The 20,643-nt window shown below is 37.4% G+C and overlaps 1 protein-coding gene across 1 annotated transcript in view; it reads left to right on the plus strand.

The window, feature by feature from the left end:
- LOC110113847 (proteasome subunit beta type-4) overlaps window positions 1-20,643 on the plus strand; it is a 46,456-nt gene that overhangs the window by 19,818 nt on the left and 5,995 nt on the right. Inside the window, exons 4-6 of the mRNA XM_020846553.2 lie at window positions 16,364-16,493; window positions 16,606-16,765; window positions 16,865-17,050. Of these exons, the coding sequence (XP_020702212.1) occupies window positions 16,364-16,493; window positions 16,606-16,765; window positions 16,865-17,050 (476 nt within the window). The remainder of the gene's footprint in view (window positions 1-16,363; window positions 16,494-16,605; window positions 16,766-16,864; window positions 17,051-20,643) is intronic.

A 20,643-nucleotide genomic window follows, 5' to 3' on the forward strand; every position in this document is an offset into this window, starting at 1 on the left:
AATGAGACGAGTCGTGAGCTGTTTGAGCTCGATTAGAGCTCGACTCGAGTTCCTAGATGCTCGAGCTCGTATTTGAAGTTCTGAGCTCGACCTCGGAACATCTGCTAGCTCGAAGCTCGACTGACCGTTTGCACATATACATGATTGCAACTTGAATTGATGATTTATCCAAACATATTTTTAATCATCTCATAAAAATACCTCAATATACTCTAAAATCTTCATTTAATTCCCAACCGCAAATCCCTTAAAATCATATTAGAACCCCTGTTTTAAGTAAATTACCTGAAAATGAGCATCTTAAAGAATCATCTAGAGCAAATATTTTACTTGAAGAACTACATAGAATGCTTTGCTGGCAATTAATGCATACAAACAAAAAAGCCAAAAGGGTACGCACAAAGCAAACCCACTTGAATGGAGTGATTAAATCCAAGATTTCCAAGCAAAGAGAAAGCAATAAATACAAAACAAAACCTGAATGGATGCAATATAAATGAAATGGATTATTTTATTAATGTGGCCAAAAAAACTATAGATAGGCAGATCATTTTTTAAAGCTATCAATTACCATCTATGCACAAAGAAATAAGGAACAGAATCCAAAATTGGATGATAGATTACTCCACAATAAGGATATCATCTTAACAGAGCTAAGAATAAAAAAGCTTAACCCATAAGGATGATTGCCTCAAGAACATGCAAACGCCTCAAGCCCCTCTTTGAGTTTGATGAATCAGAAATAATTGGAAGGTAGCTTACATTTTTTAACCAAAATTTCTTGATGTTCGATAAAAAAAATAGTTATTATCTTAGGTCAAAACTTTATATAGTCATAAACCTCTAGCTAATATCCTTTAATGCCTCACAAATCACTATGAGAGCCACATGATTCTAGGTGGTTGCATAGGGGCGGCAATTTTGGCCCAAAATTATTTACTTAGTATTTTTAATTCAATTAAATAGGAATAGAGCAAATCTATCACCTAAGGTCTACAAATGGATCCATTCCACCAATGTTATGAAGGCTTCGAATCATAACATCAGTAGGGGAGCCTTATTAGCCAATTATGAGTTGCCTCACCTAACAATAGGAACCAGGGTCAAAAGTTGTGTTGAAGAAATACTTCAAAGATTTAGCATAAACTCATTAACTGGGTAGAGGGTTTTAAGTATCAAGTAGATTTTAAAAGTTAAGTGACGTGCAAATATATAATTATGAGAGATAAATGCAATGAATTGAAATAAATAGGTTGTCCATTTCAAACTATCCAACTAGCACACTGGTATGCCTGCCAAAACATGACAGCTCCAAACAAATGTCCTTATTTTTTTGAATTATCACAAAAATAATTGACTAAATTCAAAATTATCAAAGTTGATGTATACCTCCTTTAGAGCTTGTCAAACTTCGTAAATGTGTACGACCATAATAGATGAGTTAGCGTGGGCATGTAGAACAAGTGGTGCAAGATATACTTTGAGTTTACCTGCAAAGAAAGCAAATTCCCAATAGTTCAGAGGTATAAAGAATCACTCCTTCCAAAAGGCATCATTGGATTGCTTAGCAAAACATTAATTTCAAAAATAGTCAACTTACGGATTCACATTATTGAAATTCAATGATTATAAGTCCAAAACTATAACGGACTCAAAGAAAGCATACTTCTATGTGCACATGATTAAAGGTGTTTAATACTGCATGTTTTGCAACAGAACTCAAGGCTTAGATGCAAGGAATTGAGCATATAGATCAGTAGATTACAAGTGGCTTATAACATGGCAGTTTTTTGTATCATAGGCATTCCATTCCACGCATATCCCAAAAAGAAATCGTAATGCAAACTGTACAACTAAGTTAAGCATTCCACACTTGAATTCTTAAGATCAACCAATTACAAAGTGACTCCAAGACACAAATCACTTGATCTGACATCACCTTACCATATTCAGAAACGTGTCATTTTTGGACACAAACAACCAAAAACCATATTAAGATTGTTTAATGCCAAAAAAGATAAACATAAAGAGGAGCTTTAGGTTAGAGAGAAACCCGGTTAATAAATTATTTCATTTATGAAAGATCCTTCATTTAATTTGGATGACACCTTTAGATTACTTATGCCACCTTCCTTTTGTTTATTTTCATCAAATGTGAAGATAATCTCTATAAAATAAGAGGATGCTTATAAAGCTTTTAATAATCCAAAAAAGTTCCCCAAATAGTCTTCCATTACTATTCATGTGTGGTCAATTTAGTTTCTTATAATATAAAGGTTGCTCCAATTTAATTCCCTCAACTAATATTAAAATTGCATCCAAAATGGTTACCTTTCATGTTGTAATTGTGATATAAATTTATCTCCCAATGAAAACTTATTTTACATCAAATTTTGTAAACAAGGGACTAAAATTGGAGCAACTTGTAATCTAGGACTAAATTGGTTATATATGGATAGCTCGCGGGACTATTTTTGAAGCTTGATATCCCTTCTACAATTCATCATGAATATTTTAGAGTAATTGAAAGCAAGCTTTCCAATCTCTCTCTTCTTCTCTCTCCTCTCTCTCGTCTCTCTCTCTCTCTCTCTTCTTCCTCTTTTCTTCTTTTCTCTTCTCTTTTCTATTCCCAATGGAATCTAAAGGATGTGCCCACTGGATGAGGTGTTTGCTACTAATGTTTTATTTTGAATATGTGAACTTCATATGTGCAGCCTTAAGAGACTATTTTCTTACAATTCGAAGTTGTGACCTTTCAAATCCTAGAGAAGCAACTATGCAAGTTACTAGAATGCCGCACCTCTAAAGATCTACAAAATTATCATTTGTTGTAGAAGACCGGTTCATAGTATAAATATAAACACTATTGCATTAGGATTTACATGCAACTTAACAGTTCTAACATTTGATGAGTGCAATGGAAAGGTAATAAGTTTGATTACCACTTGGATTCCAAGCTTCTTCTAAAGTTGAAATATTGATCTTTAGTGTTTGGGAATAGTCCCATCGCCATATTACCCATATTTTATAAGTGGTAAACTTCAAATTCCTATGAGTAATCTAACAATTAAATGGCTAGTGACGAAAGTATTAAAATTGTAAGTAAAAGAACATGGAGGGACTACTTCGAAACTTGAAGACCCAGAATGTACTACTGGCAAAAGTTGGCCCACTTAATGGCAAATTTAACCGATTAAGATAAGGGCTAAAATAGACTGGCTACAAAAAAAGAATAATAAATACAATAGTATAAGAAAGTAGACTGCAACCTTGAATAATATAATTCATATAAAAAAGGCAGAGCGCAATTTAGACATAATCGTGAAATAAAAGGTAAAAATTAAAATACAGGATATCCAAAAAAATAGCATTTAAAAAGGCAGATCAATTAAAAAAATATGACATAACAAAAAAAAATAAGAAATAATATTGTTCTAATAATTTTCAGTAGCAATCAAAAGAAAGCAGAAAATGTCATACATTCCACTTAATTAGCCCCGCTTGAGAATTTCAGGCTCACACTACAGCTTTTGGCATCCTCCACAATTTTCCACCCCCCTTCTAACCTTCTCCAAAGCGTTACGAACAGCCTATATAAACCAGAAAAATGATTTAGTTTAAAACCGAATAAAAAAGCCAAATTAAAAAATAGAGAACACTTTATCTTTCATTGCTTCAGGAATACAAGCCTCAATTTGCACCCTCAATTTTTCCCGAGTGTGATTATCTCTTATCAATTTGTCTACAGCAGGAATAAGTGGAAAGGTTTTGAAAGCATTTTTCCTGAATGTCGTTCTTGCGTTAATGAAGGCATTCTTCTTCAACCCCCAAAGAAAAGAATCCTGCCATTCAGCAAATTCAAAATTGCAGAATCAGAACCACTTATCATGTATTCACGCAAAAGGCATTTTGGTATTTTGTTGATACCAAAAGCATTAATCAACTTAACTTTCAGTTTTATTTGGTAAGTTAATCAAAAGGACATATGAAAAAATTTCCAAAGACCAAAATAATTCAACATTGGTACGTTCTCTCAAAGATCTCGCAATTAATTCATAAATAGCATAATAGATAATGTAGTAGTCCTTGTTAAGAATATATTTACTATATTATAGCAATTAAATTCATTAAAGCAGTTTTGAGTGATTAGGGTGTTGAATTCTACTTTGTTACACTAGAGATGTTATCACCCACATAATGTTGCTTTGTTGAGCGGACCCCATAACTAAGATAGTTCTTTCTGTATTAGGAGTGTGTAAATGAGTGGGATCAAGCTCAAGTCATAGCAAAATCAAACTCAAGCTCAACTTGTTCGCTCAAAAAGGCAGCTTCAACTTTGAGCTCGACCTGAGTCAAGTACCAGCAATTATGGCTCGAGTTTGGCTCTTTCATTCTTTCTCAAGCTCAGAAGCTCAACACAAGATGTAAGTCACTGGCCGAACTGTGCTTCTCCCAAAGAAAAATCATGGTTTTGGAAGTGGGATACGCTGGGAAGGAAAAGGACCGTTGCATTACCGGTCCAGTAATCGACGCTCTCAAGAAGAAGATGGTAAATAATACTAATAATAATAATTCAAAAATGACGGGTTGATAGCTGTGCATTATATATTTGCTTTGGGAAATGATACCAAACTATTGTTGTTTTTTTTTTTGGAAATGGTAATAGACTACATAGAATTATTAATTTGTCTGTCGTTATTAAAAAACAATAATTTTTTAAAAATCTATTTAATTTGTAAGATTAAATATTATTTTTTATTCAAGTCCCGGCTAGCCAGTCAATGAGCCAAGTTCAAAAAAAGCCTTTAAACTCAAGCTCAGTTTATATACGAGCTTTTGAAGTTTAAGTTCGACTCGCAAGTCGTTAGAGATTGAGTTCAAGCCAACTCAGATCATTTTACCCACCATATTCTGTTTAACTAATATGTACTATATAGTTGACACTCATTTATTGGGCCTGATATGAAACCCAAATGTCGTCATTTCTTCAATTGAACCCCACCACCCTGTCTTTAACATGACTAACAAAAACCACCAATCTACTTTGGCTTAATCCTTTTTAAGAAGAATTAATTGTTCTTTTAGAACATGCAATTTCCATCAAATTCGATTCAGCATCTACTTGCAATTACTAGGCAAGAATATTCTTTTCTTTACAATTATCAAATTCGCATTGAGCATCTATCGCAATTACATTGACTCATTGGTTCTACTTTTTCCTCCTATTAGCTAGGGTAGATTTAGCATTGAGGCATAGGCCCCCCACTGGACTGTTCCAACCAAATGCCTAATTAAAACTTATTGATGACTCTTTAATTACTGCCTAATGCAAATATTAATACCTAAAGGTTTTTCTCTAGTTCTTTCATAACAGAGTGGCTATTCTTTCATGTGGGCGGCTATTCTTTCGAGAGCATGGTATGGACATGAATGCAGAAGTTAGGAATGCCCTTCTGGCTCTTTTTTCTCGTTCGAAACGATTGAATGCCCACAAGTAGATTGCTTCACGCTGCGAGGCAAGCAAATACAGATCTAAAGAAAAAGTTATTTCTATACTGCATTGTTGTTTAATATCTGATGCAAAAATCGAAAAAAAATATTGGTTGATTGAATTCTTATTTCAAATTTATAACATATTTATTTTGTTTCAGAACTCATATTTTTTTTACAAAATCAATTATTATTCCGTTTGACCTTTTTTTCCAGGTTTTCGTGCGTCTTTCTGATTGTTGATTTTGGCCAAATATATTACTTATTTTCACTATTTTTATTGATGTCATCCAACTCCAAGGCCTTGTGTTTTATCTCTATAAAATTTCTATCAACTTTAACTTCTAAGTTACTTTTCTTGATAATAATAATTCAAGTAGTCAATTTTTATCAAGCGTTAAAGCTACCTGTTGTCATAATGTCTCATTTGGAACAATGCATCTAAATTAACGAGTATTAAACATTTAAACCTGCATCAAACAGCTCTTAGCCAATACCTACTGTGTTCGTCTTGCCCATGGTCAGATTTCAACTTGCAAGCCTAATTCGATTTTTAAATCAAGTTTATTCTTTATTGATAAATTATTACATTGTCATTGTCTAAGTCGTCTAAAATTTATTTATGAAGATTTGCAAAGTCGTAAAGTTTATTTTTGACATTTTACTATGCCTTCGATTTATTAAACTAGGTTCACATTGTTTTAAAATCAAAATTAGAATTTGAGAGAAGTATTCAATATAAAAAGTTGAAAAGAGATTGAATCAGAAAATTTTTGTGGGAAAACTAATACACAAATTAATAACAAAAATATTCTAGAAATAAATTTTTGATGATTATCCCAGCTGATCGCCTATGATTTGAGAATTTTTTTTAAAAAAAAACAGATCAATGTTTGGTCCCAAGTCCGAATGAAAAAGATTTGAGGTTTTTATTTATATTCAAATTAATTGTCTCCACCACATGGAAAAAAGCCTAGATTCCGCCCCTGCCTATTTAGAAATTGGTTACTTCTTGCATTTCTTCACTTTCCACACTCATGTCTACTTAGTTTTCTCATACTAGTTTTTTCATTAGTCTTTGATATTGGCAGCATTAAGCTTCACTCACAAGCTGCCTTCTTCAGAAAACTTCTTGATCTTCTCACCTTCATGTTTCTCTCTCATTACAAACTGCCGTACCTCTGTTCGCAAGTTGGTTTATTCAATCTCACAAGTATTTTCTTAATATTAAGTATTCTTTAATCATTCATTACGTATATCATCATTTCTTTCTTTCAATTTTCTAAAAATTAGTGTTTATGAGCATATCTTTATAGTTGCAAAAAGTTATATCTAATGTAATTAAATTTTGACCTAATTTAAATGAATAGCTATAGCATCATAAATATGCATATGAGCCTTAGCACTTCGATAAATACTAGCTGAAAATTAAATAAATAAATAAAAATTTCCCGAAAAAAAAAAAAAATCAAACAAGCCCCTAATTAAATAGTAAGGTAATTGCCTGATACAGTCTGACTGCCATGCTCTATAGTATAACTTATATATTTTCGTTTTTTTGTCATAGTACGCTTTAAAGAAAACCACCAAGAAAATATCATTGAAATCTTCAATAATGTTAGTTGTTCTGTTTATCATTATTTCCTCATTCTTTTATGATTTCCCTTTCAACAATAGTCTCCATCAACCCAACCCCCCCACCCCAATAGTCAATGTCTAGCACCGGAAAGAGTACTTAAACACAAAGAGGCCGGGCATTAACTCCCACTTAACCTAATGCAGTCTAGAAGAGCTAAGTGCTATTAAAAAAATAAAAATTAAAAAATTAAAAAAAAAAAAAGTGGAAATTAAAAAATTAGGTGTCAAACTAAGGGAAATTCCAACTTCAACGGAAAGGAACCAAGTACGCAAGTTCTGATGATTTTAAGACTTTAAAGGTCAATTCAGATCACTGTTTATCTCAAGCCTTGATTAAATCATTAATTTCAAAAAATAAATCAAAGATAAATGTAACATTAAAACCTGCATGCAATCAACAATGATCGAGTCAAAAGGCCAAAATTTACATTGAGAAAACAAAAGAAACAAAATAGTTGTGGGTTTGAATTGCAGTGTACAAAGTTTGATACAATACAAGAAAGCAAAAAGCTTAGAGACGGCAGTGTCTAAAATAGAAATATTGATAGTGTTGATAGGAACCCCTTGGATTTCCAAGTGTCTCTCACCAAAAACAAATAGATCCAAGATGAAAACTGCTGTCCACAGCAGTAAAACAGCCAAAAAACAGTAGAAAAATAGGAAGAAAACTCTTGGAAAACAATAGAAATGATTGTATTCCACTAGTAGACAAACAAACCCAAAGCAAGATACAATGTTCTTCAATTCGAGAGGAAGAACAACTCTCCAACGATCTCCGGCAACGCCAAGAGCCCAAACAAGAAAACCTAGAAGACGAATCCTTTTTCAAAATCAAGATGAAAACCTAATTCCCTCATAACTCCCTCTTAATACAATCTAATTCAAATTAAACGCAAAAGGACTACTCTACCCTTCCTTCTCCCTCCAAAAATACTTAATCCAAGTTTGAATTGCACGTGGACCCCACTCCCTGGCTCCCTCTCTCTTCCGCCTGGCGTGGTGTCCGTCTTCGGTAAAACTGGACCGGCTGGGCCGGTCCAGGATGAGCCGGTCCAAGCTGGACCGGCGTAACATTACCCCCCTCCCAAAGTACCACCTTGTCCTCAAGGTGGAAGGTCGGAAACTGCTCAGCAATCCTCTCCAGTGGCTCCCATGTGGCCTCATAGTCTGGAAGGCCGCTCCACCTAATCTTCACTTCCTTTTCCCCCTTCGCATTGATGCGCACTCCTTCTACTTCTATAGGCTCCAGTGTCACTTCCATGTCTTCCCTCAATGTGCTGGGCAACTCTGGGCTTACTGCATGCTCCCCCACCACTTTCCTCAACTGTGAGACATGAAAAACGGGGTGTATTCTGGCTGTTGGAGGAAGCCTCAATCTATATGCCACCTCCCCAATTTTCTCCTCCACTTCAAAAGGGCCAAAATATCTCGCTGCGAGTTTCTCATTTCTCCTTTGGGCCATAGTCCTCTGTCGGTATGGTCGGAGCTTCAAATAGACCTTGTCTCCGACTCCAAACTGTATATCTCTCCTTTTGCTGTCGGCCTGCTTCTTCATAATCTGTTGGGCTCTAAGTAAGTGCCTCTTGAGCTCGGCCAACACCTGATCTCTTTCCTTCAAATGCTGATCCACTGCAGATACTGGAGTGCTCTGATGGCTGTAGTGTACCAGATGTGGGGGATCCCTACCATATAACACCTTGAAAGGTGTCATCTTAGTAGCCGAATGAGACGAGGTATTGTACCAGTATTCTGCCCAGGCTAGCCATTTGGCCCACTGCTTTGGTGTATCTGACACGAAGCACCTCAAGTATGTCTCCAAACTCCTATTCACCACCTCCGTCTGCCCATCAGTCTGTGGATGATAGGCTGTGCTCCTCTTCAATACGGTGCCCTGCATCCTAAACAGTTCCCTCCAAAAATGACTCAGGAACACCTTGTCCCTATCAGAAACAATGGACTCTGGTACCCCATGCAGGCGGACTATCTCCCTCACAAACGCTGCTGCTACCGACACTGCTGTGTACGGGTGTCTCAAAGGAATGAAATGAGCATATTTGCTCAGCCTGTCGACCACCACCAGTATAACTGTGTAGCCTTCTGATTTTGGGAGTCCATCAATGAAGTCCATAGTAATCTCCTCCCAAACTTTCTCTGGTAGGGCCAGAGGCTGCAGTAATCCCCCTGGTGCCATTGTCATGTACTTGCTCCGCTGGCAAGTATCACACTTAGCCACCATCTCCTCTATGTCTTTCCTCATCCCCCTCCAGTACAATTCAGCAGCTAACCGGCTATAAGTTTTCTGCACTCCTGAATGCCCTCCTATGGCACTCTCATGAAACTCCTGTAACAGCTGGGGAATATGGATGGAAGACCTAGGAATCACACTCCTTCCCTGATAGAACAGTCTTTCTCCCACAACTGAATAGCCCGGGTGGCTGTTCTCATCTGCTAACACCTCTTCTTTGATCTTCCTCAACTCCTCATTCTGAATGCTCTCCTCTTTAATGGCTCCCCAATCTATCAATACTGGTACTGATACAGCGATCCCCTGGAGTTCCCCCATACAGCGTGATAAGGCATCCGCTGCCTTATTCTCTAGCCCTGGTCGGTAGTGTATCTCGAAATCATATCCCAACAGCTTGGACAACCACCTCTGGTGCTCCTCTGTGACCATCCTCTGCTCTAACAAGTACTTCAGGCTCCTCTGATCAGTTCTGACAATAAAGTGTCTGCCCAATAAGTAAGGTCTCCACTTCTGGATGGCCAGTACAATCGCCATCAGCTCTCTCTCGTAGACTGACTTCAGCCTAGCCCGGGATGACAGGACTTGACTGAAGTAAGCTATGGGCCTGTGCCTCTGCATCAACACTGCTCCCAATCCATAGCCTGAAGCATCTGTCTCTACCACAAACACCTGACTGAAGTCTGGCAGAGCAAGCACTGGCACCGTCGTCATGGCCTTCTTCAGCTTCTCAAAGGCCTCTGAAGCTGCTTCTCCCCATAAAAATCCGTCCTTCTTCAACTGCTCTGTCAGAGGCCATGCTATGGTGCTGTATCCTCTCACGAACCTTCTGTAATAGCCTGTCAGTCCCAAAAACCCTCTGAGTCCCTTCAAGGTCTTGGGTTGAGGCCAAGCCAGCATTGCCTCTATCTTGGATTGATCTGCAGCCACTCCCTCCTGGGATATCACGTGCCCCAGGTACTCCACCCGTGCCTGAGCGAAGTCACACTTCTTGAAGTTGGCCTTCAACTGATGCTCCTTCAGTACACCCAACACCACTCTCAGGTGTTCTAGGTGTTCCTCCTCAGTCCTGCTATAAATTAGGATGTCATCAAAAAATACCAACACAAACCTGCGGAGGTGTGGCTTGAAGATCCGGTTCATCAAAGCTTGGAATGTTGCCGGAGCGTTGGTGAGGCCAAAAGGCATCACCAGAAACTCGTAGTGACCCTCATGAGTCCTGAAGGCCGTTTTCTGCACATCTTCCTTCTTCATCCTGATCTGGTGATAGCCTGACTTCAGATCGACCTTGGTGAACAAGGCGGCTCCATGTAGCTCATCCATCAACTCATCAATCACAGGGATAGGAAACTTATCAGGCACAGTTTCCTTGTTGAGCGCTCTATAATCTACACAGAACCTCCAACTCCCATCCTTCTTCTTCACAAGCAGAACTGGACTAGAGAAAGGACTCACACTGGGCTGAATGATCCCTCCTTCTAGCATTTCTCCCACCAACCTTTCAATCTCATCTTTCTGCACCTGAGGATATCTGTAAGGTCTCACACTGATAGGAGATACTCCTTCTTTCAGGATAATCTGGTGCTCCTGCTCTCTGTCAGGTGGTAGTCCAACTGGAGGTTGGAACACATCCTCAAATTCCTGCAACAGGGGTTGAACCAAAGCGGGGATGGGTCTTCCCTCCCCCTCCTCCTGCTCCTCCAAGCTCTGTAGCTCCACCAGGAATCCTCCTCCTTCCTCCTGTATGATTTTCACCATGGATCGGAGTGACACTCCAGCTCTGGACAATCCTGGTTCTCCTCTCAGCTTCACCTGCTTCCCCTCTACACTCAGCTCCATCACCATGGTCCCCCAGTTCACCTTGGTTTCACCCAAGGTCTGTAGCCACTTCATGCCCAGAATGACGTCTGTGCTACCCAACCTCAGGGGTAGAAAATCCTCTACCACCCTGATCTCCTGTAATCTCATCTCCACCCCTTTGCAGATCCCGGTGCTGGACTCAATCTTCCCTGTCCCCATCATCACCCCGTAGCTGCCTGTCTCAGTAGGCTCCATCCCTAGCTCCTCCGCCACCTGGGTGGATATGAAATTGTGGGTTGCCCCGCTGTCAATCAGAACCACAACCTCTCTCCCCCGAATCTCCCCCTTCACCTTCATTGTATGGCTAGGAGTGAATCCCATCACAGAATTGAGGGAGACTTCGGCTACCTCCAACTGTGGATCAATCTGCTCCTCATCAGAATCATCACCCTCTTCAGGCGCCTCGTCTATATAGACGGTGAGAGCCCGAAGAGCGCGATCCTTGCATCTATGCCCTGGAACAAACTTCTCCTCACATCTGAAACAAAGGCCCTTGGCCCTCTTCTCCTGCATCTCCTCCTCAGTCAATTTCTTGAAGCTTCCTGCAGTTCTAGTCACTCCGCTCTTCTCCTTTCCACTCTCTCTAGGGACACTAGGGCTTGGCCCTTTTGGAGCCAAGTAAGTGGTAGTTGTCCTGGTGGGACCCCCTGAGTGGTTGTTCCGCCAACTTCGGGCGTTGGTCTTCTGGTTCTCCACCAACTGAGCTAACTCCATTGCCTCCCTCAGATCTCTTGGTCTCATGACCTTCACTGCATCTCTGATCTCGGGTTTGAGGCCCTTCATAAAGTTCCCCCCCAACGTACTGTTTGATAGGCCCTCCATGTCTCCCACCAAGCTCTCAAATTTCTTCCTGTATTCCTCCACTGTTCCCTCTTGAGTGAGGGCGTAGAACTGTTCTGATATCTCCCATGGGCTGCCCCCCCTGAATCTCTCTCTGATGGCCTCCTTGAAATCCCTCCACGTTCTCACCGGATCCCACTTATCCATGTACTTGAACCAGGCAAAAGCCGCCCCTTCCAAGCACATACTAGCCGCCATCAATCTCTCCTCCTCCATCAGGCCATTCACTGCAAAATACCTCTCCACCTTGTGGATCCACTCATCCACATTCCCCTCTTCGAAAACTGGCATTTTCAGCTTCCTGGCCCTCGTGTCCATCCCGTACGCCCTGTTTCCCCCATGACCTCCTCTGTCCCAAGCAATGGGATCTTCCCAAGTTCCTCTCTCTCCATATCGGGGCTCATCATCCCTCCTCGGCCGTCGATAGCCATCTTCCCCTCGCGCCCCGCCATGGTGGTTATGGATCCCCCATGGCCGGTCCACTGGGTCGGGCCTCCGACGACGCCAATCATCCTCTCTTTCTTCCCTGAAGTCTCTCCTTCTTTCCTGCTCTTCCCTCCTGATGGACTCCCGATGTAGCATTCTTCCGTTGCTACCAAGCAGTTCCACCTCCTCTTCCCCTTCCGGCCTTGCCTTCTCCTTACCCTTGCTCCCACTACCTTCTCCTCTTTCCTCCGCTGGCACAGCTCTTGCTTGCCCTTCCAACAACTTTTTCATCATCTCCTCCAATGCCATGAATTTCCCTTCCATATTCTCACTCAACGTCGCCATCTTCTCCTCCAGATCCGCCTTAAATTGACCCACTTCGGTCTCCAAGACTTCTACACGTTTAGATGCCATGGGAACCACGAAATGGTCTCCGGATCTCTTCCGAAAAGCAAAAATCTGCAGCGAAACAGTGGAAAACAGCCCCCCACCGTCCGGATCTTGGCTCTGATACCAATTTGATAGGAAATACTCGTTTGCACAAGTAAACCTAACCCAAATCAAATACCTAAGCCAAGTAAACTGCTGTCCGCAGCAAGAACACAGCTCAAACAGTGAAAAAACTGAGAGAAAACGTAGGGAGAAACGTAGAAAAACGATGCAAACGCTTTTATTTCAATAAAGGATGAAAAGCACTTGCAAGATACAACTTTCCTTCAATTCGAGAGGAAGGAAAAACTCTCCAACGATCTCCGGCAATGCCAAGAGCCCAAGAACAACAAACCCTAGATCTCCCAAGAAATTCAAAATCAAGATCCCCTCAATTTCCCTCATAACTCCCTATTAAAACAATCTAATACAAAATAAAAGCAAAAGGACTTCTCTACCCTTCCTTCTCCCTCCAAAAACACTTAAGCCATGTTTGAATTTCAAGTGGACCCCACCCCAGCCCCCCTTGAAGCTTCCGCCGGCTCCCAGGCCCGGCTCCGCCTCGCATAGACTTGGACCGGCTGGGCCGGTCCAGGTTGAGCCGGTCCATGCTGGACCGGTGTAACAGAATACTTGTCAGGAAAATGAGATTAAAATACCTTTTATGTTCACCAATGTTTTTAGCCTCATTTGACTGGGGTATCGATTCTTAGAATACTCGTCACGTAAGAGAATAATATGTTAAGTGCTTGTGCACAACGTTGAGCCACATTATAATAGATTTTATCAGTACAAGGTAACATGGTAACATTTTGAACTTTGTGCATGTAGTGTGTAAGTTATTTAATAGTTACTGCCAGTGATAGTGTTAGTGCAATAAAACGTGCATTTTTTTCCACCTAAAAGGATTATTTTGTTTTTTCTTGCTTGTGTTGGTGAGTCTTTTGCTTGCTTTATTCATTCTTGCTTATCTTGTTTTTGGGAAAATACTTCACTAGATTTCTTCTTAGTTCATCATTTTGTGATTGTATTTGACTACCATCTGTTTAATAAAATAATAATTCTCATACTCTATTGAGGATCTCTCTATCTCTTTCATATTTTAGTTGGTTAAGGGTTTTAATGGTTTCATTAATTTATGTTGTATGATCATTAAATTCTAAAAATTTCAAAAGGTATGTTCAAAATATAATTTTTTGTTAAATTTTATTATGAAAATAAATTAGGATATGAAATAACTTTGTTGACATATTGTGTTAGTTACAAGTCATAGTATCAGACATGGTATGTAATTGGTATCAATTATTCTTTTTGACCTATTTTGAAAATTTTGGGGAAATTGATCTGAATCAGTTGTGCACCACAAGGGAAAATTTGTAAATTAAATGAATCCCAAACCAAGAGAAAGGATGTACTTTTAGATAAGAAATTTCTTTGCTTAGTCCTTTCGATCAAGGACAAAGGAAAGCAAAAATGGATGGAGAAGCCTTAAAAGCAGTAGCTTGATAGTAGAAACTAGAAAGAGCATAAAGGCATAATCTGCTGACGCTAAATTGGATTCCACAAACGTTTGCATGGTTATTTATATTTTTGTATATAATAGACTTAAATAATAAAAAGTATTATATATTTTATTTTGCATTTCATAGAAAACCTAAATGATAAAAAAATGTATTATATATGTTAATTTATTTATTTAATTATGTGATTGCAGCATATTGTTTGTAATAATAGTTATTAAACCTAATGATATTTACTTATTCGAAATTTTTTTCACTTTATTTAACTCATAATTTTGTTAAATAAAAATTATATTATTTATTTTTGAGGGTTTACATTAAAATTTAAAACAAGTTTTTTGAAGACATGATTTAAACAATGTCCATCTTCTTTGCAAAGTTCAAATTAAAAATTATCCCATATCAGTTGAACAAGCCTGGTTGGTTTAGTGGTTAGTAAGTTAGCACCAGTTGAAGAAGTTGGTTGGTTTAGTGGTTAGTAAGTGAGCACCAGTCGTAGAAGTCTGGTTGGTTTAGTGGTTTAGTGGCTTCTTATGTTCGGATTTGATAGTGGAATGCACATAGTAGAGAGAATTTTTCTTACTGCGATGATTTTGCCTGATCCCAGCAAAACTCTCTGTTTTATTTGGCTCCGTGTCCACCAAAGCTGGTCTAGATTGGTTTTGGCTGACTTTTGAAGCCATGGCTTCTTTTATTTTCTATTCTCCTTAACCCCACATAGTGGGATAAAGGCTTGATGTTGTTGTTGTGTTAGCATAATGTTGCTCTTTCATAACTTTATGGTTATAAACTCGTTTTTTATGAAAGTATGTCTAGGTTTTCATGGTTCTATGTTATGTAATCATTATTGTACCTGATTTTTGTTCAATTATATAGGGTGATGGTTATGTGCTTTTAATTAGGTTTTATTGAGAAGAATGACCTTATTTGAGAAAAACTGCGCCACTTCTATGGAAAAGTTATAACTAATATAAATAGATTGCCCGTATCTGATGCACCACTTTACTTTATCTATTTCATTTTAAAGAAAAAAGATATGCGTTTGCTATTTTTGTTGGTAGCACATTTCTAGTGTTCCTGCATTTATTCTTTGTCTAGTATCTCCATTTTACTTAATTCACCAGGGGAAATTATCTTTAAGTTGACCTGGTTATCTTTTTTTATTTTTAGCAACAGCTACCAGGTTTTCTATCCTTTTGCTTTCTCTTCTCCTGCTGGTATTTTAAACATTCTTGAGAAAACTGGACTGTTTGTAATTCAACATCTAACTTACCTGTTGTTTAGATGGACTAAATTAAAAACTGTTGACTTCAATCACACATCATTAATTAGGTTTCTTGTACTAATTTTTATTAAACTAAATATTTTTTTGGAAATAAACTAATGAAATTCATGCAAGATATATTTTTTTCTCAATAATTTTGTATATTTAATTTATATTACACAACTAAAATAGTTTCCTGACTTTTTTAAGTGTATTTTTTAGTCTTAGATTTTTACAGTGTTTAATTAGTCCCTTAATTCACCAAAACTGAACAATTTTGGTCCTACCGTTAACTTTGCTGTTTATTTGTATGAAAACTACGGGAGGAAAGTTTTTTCATGAGGGTAATTTGGACATTTGAAAGTCAGGCTCAGTAGATATTAGCTCCAATTAACAGGATTGACTCTAAAATGTTCATGATGGTTTCATGAAAAGTTTCTCTCCACTAATTTCCATCCAAAATATGACAAATTTGATGATAGGATTAAATTGGTTTAGATTTAATGATTTGAGGGACTAAATTGAACACCTAAAAAAAGCTTATGACTGAAATTGATACAGTTAAAAAGCCAAGGGATTATTTTCATCATTTGCTTGTTTAAAATTCTTATCCTCTAATTATTTTCCTTCTTTACCATAATTTATGAGCAATAGGTTCTTATGGATCAACTCTACGATACAAGAGCGTGGAACAGATAAAGCCTATTGGTAAACATACTCTACTTGGTGCAAGTGGAGAAATTAGTGACTTCCAAGAGATCTTGCGTTATCTTGATGAACTAATGTAAAGTCCATTGAATCTTCTAACTTAGAGTTTTACAAGAAGTATGATAATATTGCATTTCTTTCTTCTGTTGCCTGTCTTACAAGAAGTGTGATAATTTTATTGTCTACAGTATTTATGATCATATGTGGGATGATGGAAACTCTCTGGGCCCTAAAGAAGTACATAACTATTTGAATCGAGTAATGTACAACAGGCGCAACAAATTCAACCCTTTGTGGAACTCACTTGTGGTTGGTGGAGTTAAAAATGGACAAAAGTATCTGGGGATGGTCAGAAAAAATTTGCTTTAGTCCAATGTTTCCTCTTTTGTTCAATAAAATCTTTTTGTTTGTCAACATGATATGGCAATTTTATTTACTGCTTTCTAGGTTGGCATGATTGGAACACATTATGAGGATAACCATGTTGCAACTGGTTTTGGAAATCATTTGGCAAGGCCAATTATGCGTGCTGAATGGCGTGAGGACTTGACCTTTGAAGAGGCTGTAAAAATTCTAGAGAAATGCTTGCTTGTGCTTTTATACCGTGATAGATCAGCTATCAATAAATTTCAGGTATTATTTTAGTTTGACTTTATTTTTTTGGGCATGACTTGGTATCATCATTCTTTGTTTTATGCTATTGATTGAGAACAAACAATGGGTGGGGAATGGTTGAAGGAGAAGAGAAACAGTGGAGAATGATGGATTAGATAGGGAGGAGAATTTTAAGAGGAAAAAGAGGTTACTTTTATTTAATCCAAGCTTTAATTCATCAATCAGCAGGGAGTCCCAATGAAAAGGAGTTAGGAGCCTAGCCTGTAAACTATTAAAACACAACAGGATTTGATAATTTTCAAGAATTCTTAGGTTTACTTTCCTGCTTCATAAGGATGCTATAAAACCTTTGAAAACCACCCAAATTAGTAAATGATGCATTAAAACTCAAGAGATCAAACACATCCATTGGAAACCTTAATGGAACCCTTCGAGAGTCTCTTTTTGACTTTTTTTTTACTAGTTAATTCCATGAAAGGTCGTAAAGCTCTATTGTTCATTAATCTTTATTGAATGGAAAGAATTCTGACTTTGACGGTGATCAAAGAATTATCATAACATTGTTGGTGCCAAGCCATGATGCTTTTCCAAAGAAAATCCTAGTACAATTAATTTGGATGGTCTTTTCAATTAATGAGAAAGTGTTGAAAGGGCTTTGTAAGGTCAATTTGATCATTAAGAATAGCGTTCATGACATTAGTGGTTACTTAGGTGGACGGTTATCTCCAAAAGCACTTGTACAATGGAGGTTGAAAATTCATAAGTGGCACAATAAGCAGTGCTACGGTGCCATCATGTACATTAAATCATACACTAATATTTTGTCAGAGGTATTATTTGTATTAGACCAAACCCATGAATATATGAATAAGAACCAATGACTTGAGCATACCATCTTCTGGGGTTTCTAGGAAGCATGACATGCGAAGCATGACACAATGATCAGCTTGAAGCTCTTGACCTTAAGCATCACCACAACAAGTTTGCAATTTTTATTAATCGGGGCAATTTGGATATGCCGGGGAAAATAATGGTGCGGTTAAAAAATATGGTAATTAAATGAAAAGGGTATTTGAAGATTTTATGGGAGGTATAGCCATGGACTTCTAAAATTGCTCTTTTAGTAGTGTGCTTGATGAAATTTCTGTTCACAAACTTGTCAAGTACTATTTTTCTATATACTCCCTAATTAAGCATTGAAGTATTCAAACTAAAGAATTATTGAAAATAGGTATTTCTCCTTTAATTTGGGCTGAAAGCTGAAGAGAACTTTAATGTGATGCCAAATAATTTGGATTAGATTCTATGACGATATTTGACAAAATTTACATCCGTTATCATATCATGGTTGAGGGCAAAGACCATACAAGTTAGCCAATTTGCTTAGGAGCAACTCCACAATTTATGATTACTAGGACCAAGAATGTGGCTATTTTGGAGAATCTTTGACAACTATCATAGTATCATCAGTAACGGGGGTTGTTCTAAGAAAGTCAAAAATATATTTGGAACTTTAATCTATCCATTGAAGTTGTGTACAGAACAACATTCTGTGCACAGATCTTTTAGTGGCTTAACATATGCAATATTTTGACTCCATCATTTAACGCTGCAATTTAGTGAAATATTAGATTTCTCTGTCACAACTTGGGTGTTTTGTCATGTTCTAAATTGCAGAGTAACCTTTTTTGTGTTTGGTTTACAATAAAGTAGATTCAATTACTTTAAAAGTTCATTCTCTTCATAAATCTTTTGCAAAATGCAGCGGAATAGAACTTGTTTTTTGGGATTTAGTTTACAGTGACTATTGGCAATGAATAAAGCACCTTTAGAGGACCCCTGAATCATCTTACGTGTTTTTTCTAAATAAGATAGTATTACGGGAAGACTAGGAAATGTAACTAACCTATTGGATCAGGAAGGAAAGCATTCCTTAACAAGAATATGACATAACCATACTAATTTCAATATTTAACATCTTGATATATGATGCTAAAGTGCCTAGAACTGATTATGCTTATCTTTCATTGTTTTTCAATTTCTATCTCTTTGAAGCTCAAGGCATTTAGAATTTTAGCTATATGACCTAGGACATAGATTACCTTATTTTTTAGCATAAAAAAATACTTATTACACCACCAGAACTTGCTTGGCATGCCCATTATTTCTTTGAAAATTTATTTTCTTCAAAGTTTGGTTAGAAATGTAGGTATATTCTTGTGGCGAGAGTCAGTTCTGGAAGTACCTTAAATAGTAAAATGTAGCACATATGCAGACGTTTGTCACGAGTAAATTACCATTTACTGTATTTCTATTCTTGTTGAAAGAAAGTTATATTTTACCCTTGTAGGCTTTATTCCCCAAATTTCTATTTTGAGGCATGATAAGCTATTTTGATGGGCTAATATAAGTGAAATTTTATTAGGATAGAAGTTGATGTTGATTTCAATTTGATTTCCGTGAAAGGCCTTTTTAGGAGTTCAATAAAAAAGCTAATCTTTTTTGTGAGTCTACATAATGACCATTAAATTCTTGAATTAAACTCTTTTAAAAGAAACAAACCTCTATTCTCTTGGATAAGAATATCATTATATTTAAATGTTTGTTAGGATTGAACATGATCATATTTGCATTTAGAAGTTTGGCCTGATCTTTCTAACAACTTTTTCATAAATAGGGGTTCATGATGTACATATTTGTTACTAATTAATGATTAAATAATAGAATTTTTTTATGGTTGATTGAGTGTTCTTGATAAGTAAGCTGTGTATGTGGATCGCTTTTTCAAGATCTTATCCCCCCTCCATTAAATTTTGATTTTTGTGGCCAATTGAGTGATTTCTATAACCAAGTTGTATATGTGGTTTCGGATCAAAATTTGTTCTTAGGTGAAGAGAACCATATTTAGGGTTTCTCGAGGTTTTTGTTGGCAGTTAGAGTAGAGAGAGAGAGGGCTTAGTGAAACCTGAGAGCCTGGAGATAGGCCTTAGGATTTATTACCAGCATAATATCTATAGGATAACTGTGTATCCCAGAGGGAGAACATCAAAATAGCTCTTTGATCCTCTATTTATAAGATTTTGATAGCTACAGGAAAAGCCATATAATCATAATAAAATACCTCTTGATGCCTAGGGATATGGCATAAGATATGTAGCCAAGATAATGTAATAAAATGAATAGATATGTAATGTTAACTCATAGACAACTTCTGATTGGTGCTAAATTTTGATTGGTGAGGACAACATAAAGAGTTCATGATTCGTTATATGAACTTTCCAACTCCCTAGACAATATTCCTGACTCGATGGACATGGTCATTGGCTTACCAAAAAGTGGGTTGTTGATTTGCTAGATGGATTCGCCTACTAGATAGAAACCCTTAGCTTGTAAAAGGAAGTCGTTGACTTGCTATCAGTTTGTTGTAGGAAATCATTGACTTGTTGCCTCCTTGATGGAGGAAGTAGTCGACCCATTAGAAGAGGTCATTGACTTGCAAAAGAAACATGCTGAGTATTTTCACATGTTGATTACCTCATTAATCAAATGATTCTTGCAAAAGTTTGAACGGGATTGACTTAGCTTGAACCCATCTTGAGATATTTGGGTGT

This window comes from Dendrobium catenatum, unplaced genomic scaffold (assembly GCF_001605985.2).
Source record: "Dendrobium catenatum unplaced genomic scaffold, ASM160598v2 fragScaff_scaffold_1360, whole genome shotgun sequence".
In the NCBI taxonomy this organism is placed as follows: Eukaryota; Viridiplantae; Streptophyta; class Magnoliopsida; order Asparagales; family Orchidaceae; genus Dendrobium; species Dendrobium catenatum.